Here is a 14,023-nt window from a genome sequence, read left to right as displayed (position 1 = left end):
TTCAGCTGCACCTTGATTTGGAAGCTCATCAACTATTTTACACTTTCTCCTCTCTTCTCAAACCAGATGCCACCTCCCCCATCCTTACTCTAAGCTAATAACTTTGCTTCCTATTTCTTTAAGAAAAACAAACTGTAGAAGCCTTCCACAAGCTTCTATTTGCAGATTACATGATACTACATATAGAAAACCCTAAAGACTCCACCAAAAAACTGTTAGAATGAATAAATAAATTCAGTTTGTTTATAAACAAAAGTTGTAGGATACAAAATCAATATATAAAAATCTGTTGCATTTCTATACAAGAATAACCAACTATCAGAAAGACAAATTAGGAAAATAATCCAATTTACAAATGCATCAAAAAAGAATATCTAGGAATAAATTTAACCAAGGACGTGAAAGACCTATCCACTGAAAACTATAAGACATTGATAAAAGAAAATGAAGAAAACACAAATAAATAGATATTCCACGCTCATGAATTGAAAGAATATTGTTAAAATGTCCATAAAGCAATCTACAGATTCAATGCAATCTCTATCAAAATTCCAATGCCATTTTTCACAGAAATAGAACAAACAATCCTAAAATTTGTATGGAACCACAAAAGACCCCAATTAGACAAAGCAATTTTGAGAAAGAAGAATAAAGCTGGAGGTATCACACTTCCTGGTTTCAAAATATTACAAAGCTATAGTTATCAAAACAGTACAGTACTGGCATAAAAACAGACACAAAAGACCCCCATGATAGCTACACTTTTCCTGCTTTATTTTTCTCCATGGCACCTGTAATCACTGGACACATAATATTATTTTACTTATTCATGAACTCATCTCATTTCACTAAAATGTAAGCAGCAAGAGGGTGAAGATTTGCATTGTTTTGTTCAATGTTGTATCACCTAAGGTCAAAGCATGCCTAGCTCATGGTAAACCATCTATGAACGAATGAAACTGATATTTATTTAATCCTATGAGGCACTGTCCAACAACTCAGTGTTATCCTTCTCTTTTTGTCCTATTCAAAATATGCACACAAAACCCACTAGCTACATCCATGCCAAATTTCTTTTCAAGTACAAAAATGCTAAATAAACAGACTTTAACAAAAGTTTTTATAAATAAGACAAATATTTGAAATTGCCTCCATCCAACCTATCCTTTCTAATCATTTGTAATCTATCTTCAGCTCTTTAAGAACCCAAATACTTACCTTCTTCAAATACAAAGATTCCCAACAAATATATATTTTATGGCAAAGTCAAAGAGACACAATATATACCAAGTGTATATTGGACCTCTTATTGGGTTCTATGTGCCACCTTAGTTCTACTTGGTTCATTTGGAAGTGCCTCAATAAGACAAGTACAGCAAATTATAAAGAGTCTTTAATGCCCAAGTTTCCGGAATTAAAGAAGTAATGAGAAACCCAAGGCAGAAGTGGTAGAGAGAAATAAGTATACCTACCCTAACCAGGATATGAAGAAAATAAACTTAGTACTTCCCACTCTACCCTAACCTTATGAGTTTGAATCACTTACCAACAACGTGTGTATTATTATTACTAACCACAACGATTTTCCTGACTAGTATATTATTTTAACATCAACGTAAAGTCTCTATTTTTTTTTTTTTTTTTCCTTGCGTTATGCGGGCCTCTCACTGTTGTGGCCTCTCCCACTTGCGGAGCACAGGCTCCGGACGCGCAGGCCCAGCGGCCATGGCTCACGGGCCCAGCCGCTCCGCGGCATGTGGGATCTTCCCGAAACGGGGCACGAACCCGCGTCTCCCGCATCGGCAGGCGGACTCTCAAGCACTGCGCCACCAGGGAAGCCCAAGTCTCTATTTTTAATTAAAAACTCAATGGCAGAGATTATAGCTACTGCAATGTTTTCACCAGGTCATTTACAGTTCATATTTGTTAATATCAAGTTCATAGTACTGTTAATGATAATACACTTGAGTGCACTTCAGCAAATTTAGATACTGAAGAAACACTAACTTCTTTTGATATTACCAGGAGCTATAATGAAGGAGGAAAGTAGTTTATGGCTGAAGGGGCATATTCTACTTGCAGATTTAAGCCATAAATGACAACATGGCATACTCATTGTTTACACATTGGGTATAAAGACATACCTTGTGCAAAACAGCACTGCTGAATCATACTGTGCAGGAGACACATAACTCATAAGTACAACAGTATGAAAAAGGTGATATTCAGTCACAGATGATCTGTCCTCACATGACGGAAACATCCAGGACTAGGAAATCACTCAATCATATTTCTCTAATTGCTTAGGTGAAACACTGAAAATCTTTCAATAGTGTGAAAAGAATACCAGATTATAGGTGCATACTTCTTGGTCTTTTTCTATTGAAAGGTCTAACTATAAATGCTTTGGGGTGGCCTGGGAAGTCATCATTGTGACAAGAAAAGAGATCAAGATCAAAAGACACGTGACTAAATCAAATGATTGATAATTATTGTTATGCTTTTTAGCAAAGATTCAGTAATAAATTTATATTTGACACTGCTTTTATGTCCTATAGAGATTAAAATGAAAATATCTGAGGCTGGATATTAATTGGTCATTATGTGGAATAGGAAGGGTGATAGTGGTAACCTTGCAATTCCTTTCAAGCATCTGAATTTCTACAGAATGTAATCATCACCATTTTCCCCATATAATTTCAACTCCCCACTTTGAATGTGAAGATTAGTATTTTACATAAATTTTTAGAGTAAGGGAGAGTGTAAGAGAAAAGGAAGGCTATATGACTTGTATATGAAATAGGGAGTAATATGACTGCACGAATAACTGAGTACAGGGTTGCTAAGACCAAGAGCATAGATTTAGTTTACATACCTATTAACTTAATCAGACCCACTGCAACAGACTGTCTCCCCTCCCCACGCCCCACACACATTCTATATCAGAACAATATTCTTATATATCCTGTATCAGCACAATAGCATTGGTTATACAGAAAGTTAAGAAATAACCAAAGCCACATGGAAGGTTATGAAAATGATTACACTAAAGAAGGACATTATAAGCTAATAATCTTCAAATATCTCTATCACAAAATTCTAACAATGCAGAGGTAATGTTTCACGAGAAAGTATGACTCATCCCAATTTCCTGACTTCCTAATTCAGCCCACTTGTTCCCAGTGTACATATTCTCCTGATAGGTAAAGAAAAAAACATTTTATTTGCACAGTGCATCAGTGTGCTTTTATCCACCGTGTACACGATTTCACTTGATTCTCACCGACCTATCACACACAAGTGGTAATTATGTTTAGAAAGTGCATTAACACTAAACATGGAGCAACAAGAAATACAAAAATATCCCACTCTCCACGGCATGACACTTTAATCCTAGTAATTCAACAAGTATAACTGATAATACAACTTTCTAAGTTTTACTGAGAGCTAAGCAGAATGTGCAAAGAATGATTCTGCCAAAGTTAAGAGCAACGCCTCCAACAATGCCATCACCAATCCTAGTAAACAAACAAAAAGACTTGCCTCTGCGGGCACCCAATACACTGAATGCCTTCCTTTCAGGTAACACTCCTCTAACATGAAGCAAATTATCAGAACCAAAAATCAGCCTAGAACAGTCTACCTTAACACAGGGAAAGAACCAGTTTCGTCACACATCTCATCATAGATACTAATCTGGGAATACTACCGCAAGGATAAAAGCGCCACAGCTTCTCTACCATAAAACAACCCAAGAACTTCAGTGGGACCCGCAATCTACATGCAAATCAACACTACTTCCAGGCCCTAAAATCTGCATCGCATCTTATTCCATAATCATCACCACCAGATCATGTCTGCGTGAAACCAAGTCCACACTTCTCCGAAGATCTCAGTACGAAAATAAATCACCACTGACAGGCCTTCTAAGTCCGACAAGGTCCTGACTTACTCTTAACAACGCAGACTGAGGACACTCCTAAACCAAGACAAAAAGCTCTTGGAACACCCAACAGCATGCACTCCTTCACAAACTCACTCCGCACAGACTAGGCCGGCCGGAGGTCATCCCGGGCAGAGGGGCCCTTCCAGCCCCAGGAGAGGCCAAGACTCTAGGCCATGTTTCCAGAGCTCACCGCCAAGGAGGGCTGGGAAACATCTGTTCCGAGTCCCCACGCCTGAACTCCAGCCTGGAGACAGTGCAGGCTCTCTGACACCTAATACCCAAGCAAGAGCATAGCCCAGCACCCGGACGGCGGCCGGACGGAACGGGACTGCCCCGCCACCGGGGTCCGCGGCAAGCTTCTCCCGTGCACTCCGCGTCCCTCGCGACCGCTCGCCGCACCGGGGAAAGCGCCGGCGCCCCCTGCCAGGCGGGCAAAGGATACAGTCGCGGCTCCAGAACGCCGCCGCGCCGGGTCGAGAGGGGTCCGCCACGTCCGCCATCTTGAAACAACCGCCACTCGGGGCGTCCCGCCGGGGCCGTCCAACCCCGGCCTCCAGGCCCGGTCCCGATTGGCCGCACTGCGCAGAGGCCCGCCCCCGCTTACGCAGCCGGCCCCGGCGGGGCGGGAGGGTCCGGGTGGTGGAGTCGCTGTGTCCCGGCGGCGTGGCGTGGAGCCCCCGCCGGGGCCGCGGGAACGAGCTCCTCGCGGAACTGCTACTCCCAGAGCAGCCCGGGCCCCCCATCTCCGCCCTGCCGCGCTCTCAGGCTCCGAGCACTACAACTCCCGGCATGCCGTGAACTTGACGGCCGCGCCTCCCGGGCGGAGTCCGGCCCTCCCGGCCGCACCGCTCCCCCGCCCTGTCCCAGCCGCTCCTCAGACCGCGCGCGGAGCTCGGACGCAAGCCATGGAGGAGACGCCGACCCCGCTGCTGGGCAGCAACAAGCCGCACCTGGAGAAGCTAACCTTGGGGGTCACCCGCATCCTAGGTGAGTGGGACGGGGGGCCGTGGGGGCACTGCGGGACAAGGGGTGTGCAGTGGAAGCACGGAGGGAAGGCAGGAGCCTGACCGTGTAGGCCAGTGGGCATCTCGGCTGTAACTTCCGTTGTTATGAGGGAAAGTGGGGAGTGGGGTGCTTGACTAGCTCGAGGAAGGGTTTGCGGGGAGTGTGGATACAGAGATGTGAAGCTCGAAGGTCGCCCCACCCGAAGTCCCACCACAGGGCCCAACAAGGTCGGGCATAGATGTTCAAAGGGGAGACAGCAGGCACCTGACAGTTTGGAGGTTGGCTGTCCCGAGAGGCCTTCTTGGCCTCTGGTAGCAGAGAGAGCTGGGGGAATGTTGCAGCCAACCTCCCAGGGTACCAATTCCCATGCGCCTCCGCGTGCATGGCACCTGAAGTGGTCCAGAGGAATCAAGCCTGGCACCATTGAATGAATGGGTGGTTTTCCTTTACTAACCTTTACTAAGCACTAACCTTTACTTAGTACCCACCGCTATGTTACATGCTGGGGGAACAATAAAATAAAATGAAATGAAACACAAACACAGTTCAGTAATCTATTATCACTCAGAAGTAGCACACAGGAGGAGGTGGTTGACCTTACCTGGAGAGTTAAGAAATACATCCCGCAGGAGATTATGCTAAATTTTGAAAGACAAATGGGAGTTAGCCAGATAACTAAGGAGAAAGGCAATCTAAGCAGGCTGGAACAGTATGCTTCAGTGCCTTCCCATCACATTCATAATAAAATCCAAATTCTGTACCATGGCCCACAAGTCTGCTATAATTTGCCCTCATCTGTCTTTCTGACGTTATTTTCACTCTGGCTTTGCCGCAGTAGCCTCCTTGTACCATGAGCACACTAAGCTTATTCCCACTTAAAGGCTCTTGCGATTTACTAGACCTTGCATCTGGAATTCTCTTGTCAATGTCTGTCTCCGACTTCATTCAGATCTCTGATTAAATATCATGAGCTCAGAGAAGCCTTTCCTGAATATAGTCTTAATAACACCCTTCCCTATTACTCTGTTCCCTTAACCCACTTTTTTTTTATCCTCACGGCTTTGTCACTACTTGAAATTATATATTTTACTTGAAATTATATATTTATTTGGTTTTTTTTTTTGTCTGTCTTTTTTCTGTCGTAGAAGTCCATGAGAATAGGAACTTTGTATTGCTCTTCCCTGTATTCCCCAGTGCCTAAGACAGTAAACGAGGCATGAAACATCCTGATGTGTTTGGGAGAAATGATAGATTTTGGAAATGAAATTATAGAGTAGGGCAAGGAGAGGTCTAATCATCAAGACCACCCATATCCTATCTCCTCATTCTTATCCAAACTTCTGCCCTGTTGCTTCTTGTACTCCTGGACTTAGGCAGGTCTTGCTATTCCACAGGCATGCTTCATTAGTATCTTTATAAGTCTAGGAAGTTTTCTCTAAATAAGAAGTTATTTTCTTTTGATAAATGTTTAATCCACTCAAGTCAAGCCAACTAAATTTCCCTTAAGCTGTCAGCTCGATTTAAAGACCTAAATAATTAAGTGACTGTAAACATTTTAAATTTCATTTATGCATTTTATATATTCTATCTATTAAGCATTTCACATGTCTGGCAAACTGGTAATAGCTACAAGTCAAAAACTACGTGAGGAATTAACTGACTCTATTAATTAAACTTTTAGGAAATCTAGCCTCCTGTAAACAGTCTATTTATAAACTTAATCAAAACCTAATAATTTCAAGTTAAAAAGCACAAGTCGAAAATCATTTGCAGACATACCTCAGAAATATTGGGGGTTTGGTTCCAGACCACTGCAATAAAGTGAATATCCTAATAAAGTGAGCCACACAAATTTTTGGTTTCCCAGTCCATATAAAAGTTATGATTACACTATACTGTAGTCTGTTAAGTGTGCAATAGCATTGTGTCTAAAATAAATGTACATACCTTAAAAAAAACTTTATTGCTAAAAAATGCTAAATATCATCTGACAATGCAGGGTTGCCACAAACCTTCAATTTGTAAAAAGCGCAATACGTGAGAAGAACAATTTTACTGCACAAAAAAGTGCAGTAAAATGAGTATGCCTGTATATTATTTTTTCACATTTGTTTTTTGTTTGAAAAGATAATATATTAAGGGGATTTTTTTAAAACAAGGCAGCTGAAGTCAGTGGTGGGTGTATGGTAAACAACCTCCCTAAAAGATATGAAATAACTCCACAATTGCATTTTTAACCAAAACCAAACTCTCAGCATTGCTTAAAGACAGAGAATACCATCTGTTCAGAATGGCTGAATAAAAAGAGAAAAAGCAACAAATCACAGGGCCAGACCCTAATTGTTCCTGCCACACTCCCTCACTACTAGAAGGCTCTGTGACAAGCAGACAGACCCATGAAGAGGCTAGTTGGAACAATCAACAGAAACTAGAAACTAGCGTCACTAACCTAGAAATCTTTTTAAACAGCACAATAATGCAAAATGAAGGAGAGAAAAATAAAACCCATGGAGAACTAATGCTGAAATCAGGAAATAAAATGTCAAACAGACAATTGAGGAAAACTCTTACCAAAAAACAACTGTGAAGCAGAAGAAAATGGTAAGTCTAAGCTCCAAACAAAATTAAAATACATGAACAAGTATAGAAAATTCAATGAAAGAAAGTGTGAACCAAGGATATAATATCTAGCCAAACTGTCTTTAAAATAAAAGAACTTAGGCAATTCTATACCCATGAACCCTTCCTGAGGAATCTACTGGTGGATAGATTTCATCAAATCAGATATAGCTTGGGAAACCTTCAGCAAAAAGACTGATGCTGAGCATCATTTTCATACAGACACGTACACATGAACATACATAAACACATACATATAAGACTAAAGCAAAGGTGGGAGGAGAGTGGAAGAATGATGTACCAGTTGTTATCTATTAGGACAAATTAAAAGGGCATTTGAAAGGGTATAAGTGGTGGGCAGATTTCTTAGATGACCTCCAATGCCACCTACCTGTGTATAATACTTTACTCTTGAAAATGGGCAGGACATGTGAAGATGATGAATGTCATTCTATGGCTTAGGTTACATTATATGACAAAGGCAGAGATTTTTTGGTGTATGTAATTGAAGTACCTAATCAGTTGACTTTGACTTAAAAGGGACATTATCCTAGGTAGGCCTGATGTAATCAGGTGACCATTCTAAAAGAGGGTATAGAAGTCAGATAGATTTCCTCCTGGCTTTGAAAAACTAAGCTGCCATGTTGAGAGAGATCCTAGGAGAGGACCAATAGCAAGGAACTGCTAGTGGCTTCTAGGAGCTGAGCAGCCTCTTAGCTCATGGTCATCAAGAGAATAGGATCCTCAGTCCTACCACTGCTAAGTGTGGTAATTTGTTATGCAGCATAGAAAACTAGTACATATTTTATTACCTGGAAGTGGGTGCTGATGTAACATATACCTATATGGAAGTGTCTTTGGAACTGGGAAGTGGCTGGAGGCTGGAGGAACTTTCAGGAACTTGATAGAGAAAGTCTAAATCACCATGAAAAGACTGTAATAGAAATCTGGACTATAACAATATGGAGAATACTGCTGGTGAGGACTCAGAAGAAAATAGCATAATGGCAGAAATAAATCCTACCTTATTAGTAGTTACATTTAATGTAAATAAACTAGACACTCCCATGAGAAGGCAGAAATTGACATAAGATTTTAGAAAAACAAAAACATGATTCAAATACCCAGTCTACAAGAGACACCTTTTGTATTTAAAGACACAAATAGGTTAAAAGTGAAAAGATGGGGGAAAAATATACCATGCAAATAGAACCCAAAGTAGAGCTTGAGTGGCTATACTAATATCAGGCAAAATAATCTTTAAAACAAAGTTCATTATTAGAAACAAAGGAGGAGGGCTTCCCTGGTGGCGCGGTGGTTGAGAGTCCGCCTGCCGATGCAGGGGACACGGGTTCGTGCCCCGGTCCGGGAAAATCCCACACGCCGCGGAGTGGCTGGGCCCGTGAGCTATGGCCGCTGAGCCTGCGCGTCCGGAGCCTGTGCTCCACAACGGGAGAGGCCACAACAGTGAGAGGCCCGTGTACAGCAAAAAAAAAAAAAGAAAAGAAACAAAGGAGGACAGTTCATAATGATAATAGGTGTCAATGCTCAGAAAGGCAAAACAATTATAATCTATGTGCACCTACAAAGGCCCAAAATACATGAAGCAAAAACTGACAGACTTGAAAGGAGAAGTAGACAATTCAACAATAATAGTTTGAGACTTAAACGCCCTACTTATAACAATGGATAAAACACCTAAGCAGAAAGTCAACAATGAAATAGTAAACTTAAGCAACACTGTAAATCGACTATACCTAACAGACATCCATAGAATACTTTACCCAAAAAGAGTAGAATAAAAATTCTTCTCAAGTATACATGGAGTAACCTCAAGAATAAACCATATGTTTGACAAGCTGAAATAAATTTTAAAGGATTGATATCATACAAAGTGTGTTCTCTGATGATAGAACACACCCAAACTGCGGGATAGAGTGAAAACATAAAAACAGAAATCAAACTTCCTCAACCTGATAAAGGGCATCTATGAAAAATCCACAGCTAACATTATACTCAATGGTGAAAAACTGTATGATTTCCCATTAAAATCAGGAACAAGACAAATATTCCTGGGATCCCCAGCACCACACCAGGTTCGACAGTTCACTAGGAGGCTTACAGGACTTGGGAGACAGTCATGTTGTGATTTATTACAGCAGAAGCAAAGGGAAAGGTGCATGTGGGGAAATCAAGGAAGCCAGATGTAAGTTTTCAAGAATCCTCTCTCAGTGAAATCACATGGGACACAACTGTTCCAGCAACGTGTGACAACACATCTGAAATGTTGTCTACTAGGGAAGCTTATTTGAGCCCAGAAGTCCAGACCTTTTATTGGAAATCCATCATTCAGACATCCTCTACCTAGTATGTACCAAATTTGAGACTCCCAGCGGAAAGCTTGTGTTCAGCATAAACCATATTGTAACAACAGGTAGGTACAATGAGCCATTCTTTTTTTTTTTTTTTTAAATAAAGTGAGCCATTCTTACCAGGCAATGGTGGGAACCCTCCTGAAATCCAAGTTCCCAGATGCCAGCCAAGAACCAACCTTACAAGCAGGCCTTTCTAAATAAATATTGCAGTCTCAGGCATGCTGTGTTCACCTTTTTTACACAATAAGAACTCCCCTCTTACAACTTCTATTCAGCATTTTACTGGAGATTGTAGTCAGAACAATTAGACAAGAAAATGAAAAAAGACATACAATTTGGAAAGAAAGAGGTAAAGAGCTATTTGCAGATAACATGCTCTTGTATATTAAAAAAATCCTAAGAAATCCACCAAAAAAAGGGAAAAAAACACTACATATTAGCAATGAACAATCCAAAAATAAAATTACAGAAACAATTCAATTTACAATTGGGTCAAAACAGTAAAATACTTAGTAAAAAATTAACAGAAGTAAGGAGTAAACGAGCACATTAACAGAAGTGCATAACTTGTATACTGAAAACTAGAACACATTATATAAAGAAATTAAAGAGCACCTAAATAAATTGGAAGACATCTCATGTTTATGGTTTGGAAGTCTTAATACCGTTAGAATCCCATACTCCCCAAATTGATCTAAATCTACAATCCCTATGAAAATGTCAGCTGCCTCTTTTGCAGAAATTGACAAATAACCCAGTCCTAAAATTAATATGGAAATGAAGGATACCCAGAATAGCCAAAACAATCTTGGAAAAGAGGAACAAAAATTAGAGGACTTAAACTTCACTATTTGAAAATTTACTACACTTGAGATAATGAAAATGTTCTGCAGATGAATAGTGGTAATAGTTGCACAACAATGTGAGTGTACTTAACTGTACACTTCAAAATAGTTAATATGGCAAATTTTATGTATATTTTACTATGATAAAAAAATTTACTCCAAAGCTACGATAGTCTTCACTGTGGCACTGGCATAAAGATAGAAATATAGATCAATGGAATAGGATTGAGACTCCAAAACCAAACTAACACATTTATGGTCCACTGATTTTCAACAAGGATGTCTGTACAACTCAGTGGGGGAAAAACAATCTTTTCAACAAATTGTTTTGTGACAACTGGATAGCCACATGCAAAAGAATGAGGTTGGACTCCTACCTCAATTCAAATACAAAAATTAACTCAAAATGGATCTTAGATGTAAATGTAAGTGCTAAAACATAGACCTTGGATTCATTTTTAATGACTTTGGATTAGGCAATAGATTCTTAGATCTGATACCAAAGGTACAAGAAACAAACAAAATAGATAAATTGGACTTCCTCAAAATTAAAGATGTTTGTGCTTTTAAGGATACCATCAAGAAAGTGAAAAGACATCCACAGAAAAGGAGAGACTTTTTGCAAATCACATATACAATGAGGGACTTATGGTTGGAATCTATAAAGCTCAACAAAAAAAGTCAAATAACCCAATTTAAAAGGATCTGAATAGATAAACATTTGTCCAAAGAAGATATACAAAGGCCAATAAGCATGTGTAAAGGTGGTCATCATTGATCATTAGGGAAATTCAAATCAAAACCACAGTGAAATACCACTTCACACCCACTAGGATGCCCATAATCAGAAAGACTGACCTAAGTGTTGGTAAGGAAGTGGAGAAACTGGAACACACATACACCACAGGTGGGAGTGTAAAATGGCACTCTCACTTTGGAAAACAGTTTGGCACTTCCTCAAAAAGTTAAACATAGTTACCATATGACCTAGCAATTCCACTTCTGGTTATATACCCAAGAGAAATGAAAACATTTACATGCAAAAATATGTACACAAATGTTCTTAGAAGCATTATTTGTAATAAAGTAGAAACAGTCCAAATGTCCGTCAGCTGATGAATGGGTCTAAAACGTGGTATATCTATACAATAGAAAATGTTGGCAATAGTAAGGAGTAAAGTACTGATACATGCTACAATATGGATGAACCTTGAAAACTAAATGAAAGAAGAGTTATGAAGCCCATGTGTTGTGTGATTTCATTTATATGATCTATAGTAGGCAAATCTATAGAGAAAGTGAATTAGTGATTGCCAGAGGGTGCTGGAAACGGGAAATGGTGCAAGGTTACTTTTTCAGGAAAGGACACATAACTGTGAATATACTAAAAGCCACTTAATTATGTACTTTAAAAGGGTGAACTTTATGGTATGTGAGTTATATCTCAATAAGGCTTTTTTTTTTAAATAAAAAGGAATCCTAAAAACAGCCCTCCAAGATTTCCTGCACCAGGACTGTGAAACTGTTGAGATATAACACCTGTGATTTGTTGTGTTAAATGGCAAAAGGGAGATTATCCAGGTGAGCCTAATCTAATCACATGAGCCCTTTACAACATGCTGTTAACAGAAGGGGGAGTCATAGAGATTTGAAACATGAAAGATTTGTTATGCTGTTGCTGCCTTGAAGGTGGATGGGAACACGTGGGAAAGAATACAGCTGAGAGTGGCCCCAGGTGACAGCAAGCAAGGAATGGAGACTTCATTGCTACAACCACAAGGAGTTGAATTCTGCCAGTAACAGGAATGGAAGATGACCTGGAGCACCAGATGAAAACAGAACAGCTGACACCTGAGCAGTCAGTGCACCTGGCTTATGGATTTCAGCCTCAGCAGAGAATCCAGTCATGCTGTGCCAGACTTCTGAGCTACAGAACTGTGACCTAGGTGTTGTTTAAAGCTGCTAATTTGTGGTAATTTATCATGCATCAGTAGAAAATGATACATTCCCCCAAATAGTTTAAAGAAAAGAAAGAATGATGCCCATCTCAAAAAGAAATATGTGTAATATAATACATGTAATTATAAAATATTAAGATAAAGCTGAGACCAGACATATCCCTCGTAGCAACAAATATGAATGGGCTTAAGTCACCTAGTAATAGAAAAAGATTTTAAATCTAGCTTACAAAACCCAACTTTTTGCTGTTTCTCAAAACAACTAAAGCAAACTAATTCAGAAATATTAAAAATGAAGAGATGGATACATGTTTTGGGGTCCCACAACTGTCCACAAGTTCAGTGATTCACTAGAAGGACTTACAGGATGCAGACAGGACTCCCAGCTATAGTTTATTATATCAGTCAGCTGGTGCCTGGGAATCTGATCTTTGACATATCAGATGGCATCTAGAGGAAGCCGTGTATAGGCTTCTGCAGTTTTCCCTGCTGTGAGTGGTCACATATAATACACTCCTTCCTTAAGCAGTGAAATGCTGCAATATGTGTGCAGTGTTTCTGCCCAGAGAAGCTTGCCTAAGACTCAAATTCCAGAGATTTTATTGGGGCCTGGTCAGGTAGGCAAAACAACTAGCCACAGCTATTGTTACCAACCTTTGAGTTAAGCCCCAACAAGGGTCCTTCTGCCCAGTATCCTTAGAGCCAATATAACGAGACCGAGTTTGGTTCAGAAGCAAAGGAAAGTTTTATTCTTTGGTCAAAGAATAGAAAGGTGCCAGCTCACACTCTAGAGTCCAGCTCTCCCTCACGGGCTGTGGGTGGGGCTGCTTTATAGGGTTCTAGTCAGTGGGGAGGGAAGGGGGTAGAGTTCTCACATGGCAGCACAGCTATGCTGTTTGCACTCCAGATCACATTGCCAGGCGCAGCCTCTCTGCACACGGTCCGCTGAGGCCGTCTTGAGTTGAGGTGTTATGCACAGAGCTGCACACAGTCCACTGAAGTGTCTGCACAGCCATTTTGCACCAGGAGCTCTGGTCTGAGGTGCTGGGTGCGAGGCCTCTGCACACAGTACCCTATGAACAAGTGAAACAAGATGAAGCACAAAGGAAAAAGAAAAAAGTTAGACTTTATTACCCAGATTCTATTTTTTATTTCCTGGGAATTGTTAATTCCGGCTTTGCGGGTGACAAACCCCTCCCCTGCTTTTTGTCCTGCTCCTCATTCTCGAGGGGCGCTGAGTGGTGCAGGTCTGTCTTCTGTAACTACTTCCTGCTG

The 14,023-nt window shown here is 40.5% G+C and overlaps 2 protein-coding genes across 3 annotated transcripts in view; one reads left to right on the top strand and one right to left on the bottom strand.

Moving 5' to 3' along the window:
• Nucleotides 1-4,451, bottom strand: part of KIAA1328 (KIAA1328 ortholog) — a 382,563-nt gene extending 378,112 nt beyond the window's left edge. Inside the window, exon 1 of the mRNA XM_007455220.1 lies at nt 4,389-4,451. Coding sequence (XP_007455282.1) covers nt 4,389-4,446 — 58 coding nt within the window. The 5' untranslated portion in view covers nt 4,447-4,451. The remainder of the gene's footprint in view (nt 1-4,388) is intronic.
• Nucleotides 4,452-4,851: 400 nt separating this feature from the next.
• Nucleotides 4,852-14,023, top strand: part of TPGS2 (tubulin polyglutamylase complex subunit 2) — a 56,786-nt gene continuing 47,614 nt past the window's right edge. For both annotated transcript variants that reach the window (XM_007455218.1, XM_007455217.1), the window contains exon 1: nt 4,852-4,933. In XM_007455218.1, the coding sequence (XP_007455280.1) occupies nt 4,852-4,933 (82 nt within the window). The remainder of the gene's footprint in view (nt 4,934-14,023) is intronic.

Source organism: Lipotes vexillifer, unplaced genomic scaffold, assembly GCF_000442215.2.
Source record: "Lipotes vexillifer unplaced genomic scaffold, Lipotes_vexillifer_v1.1 scaffold90, whole genome shotgun sequence".
Taxonomy (NCBI): Eukaryota; Metazoa; Chordata; class Mammalia; order Artiodactyla; family Lipotidae; genus Lipotes; species Lipotes vexillifer.
This window is presented reverse-complemented; position numbering and strand designations above follow the sequence as displayed.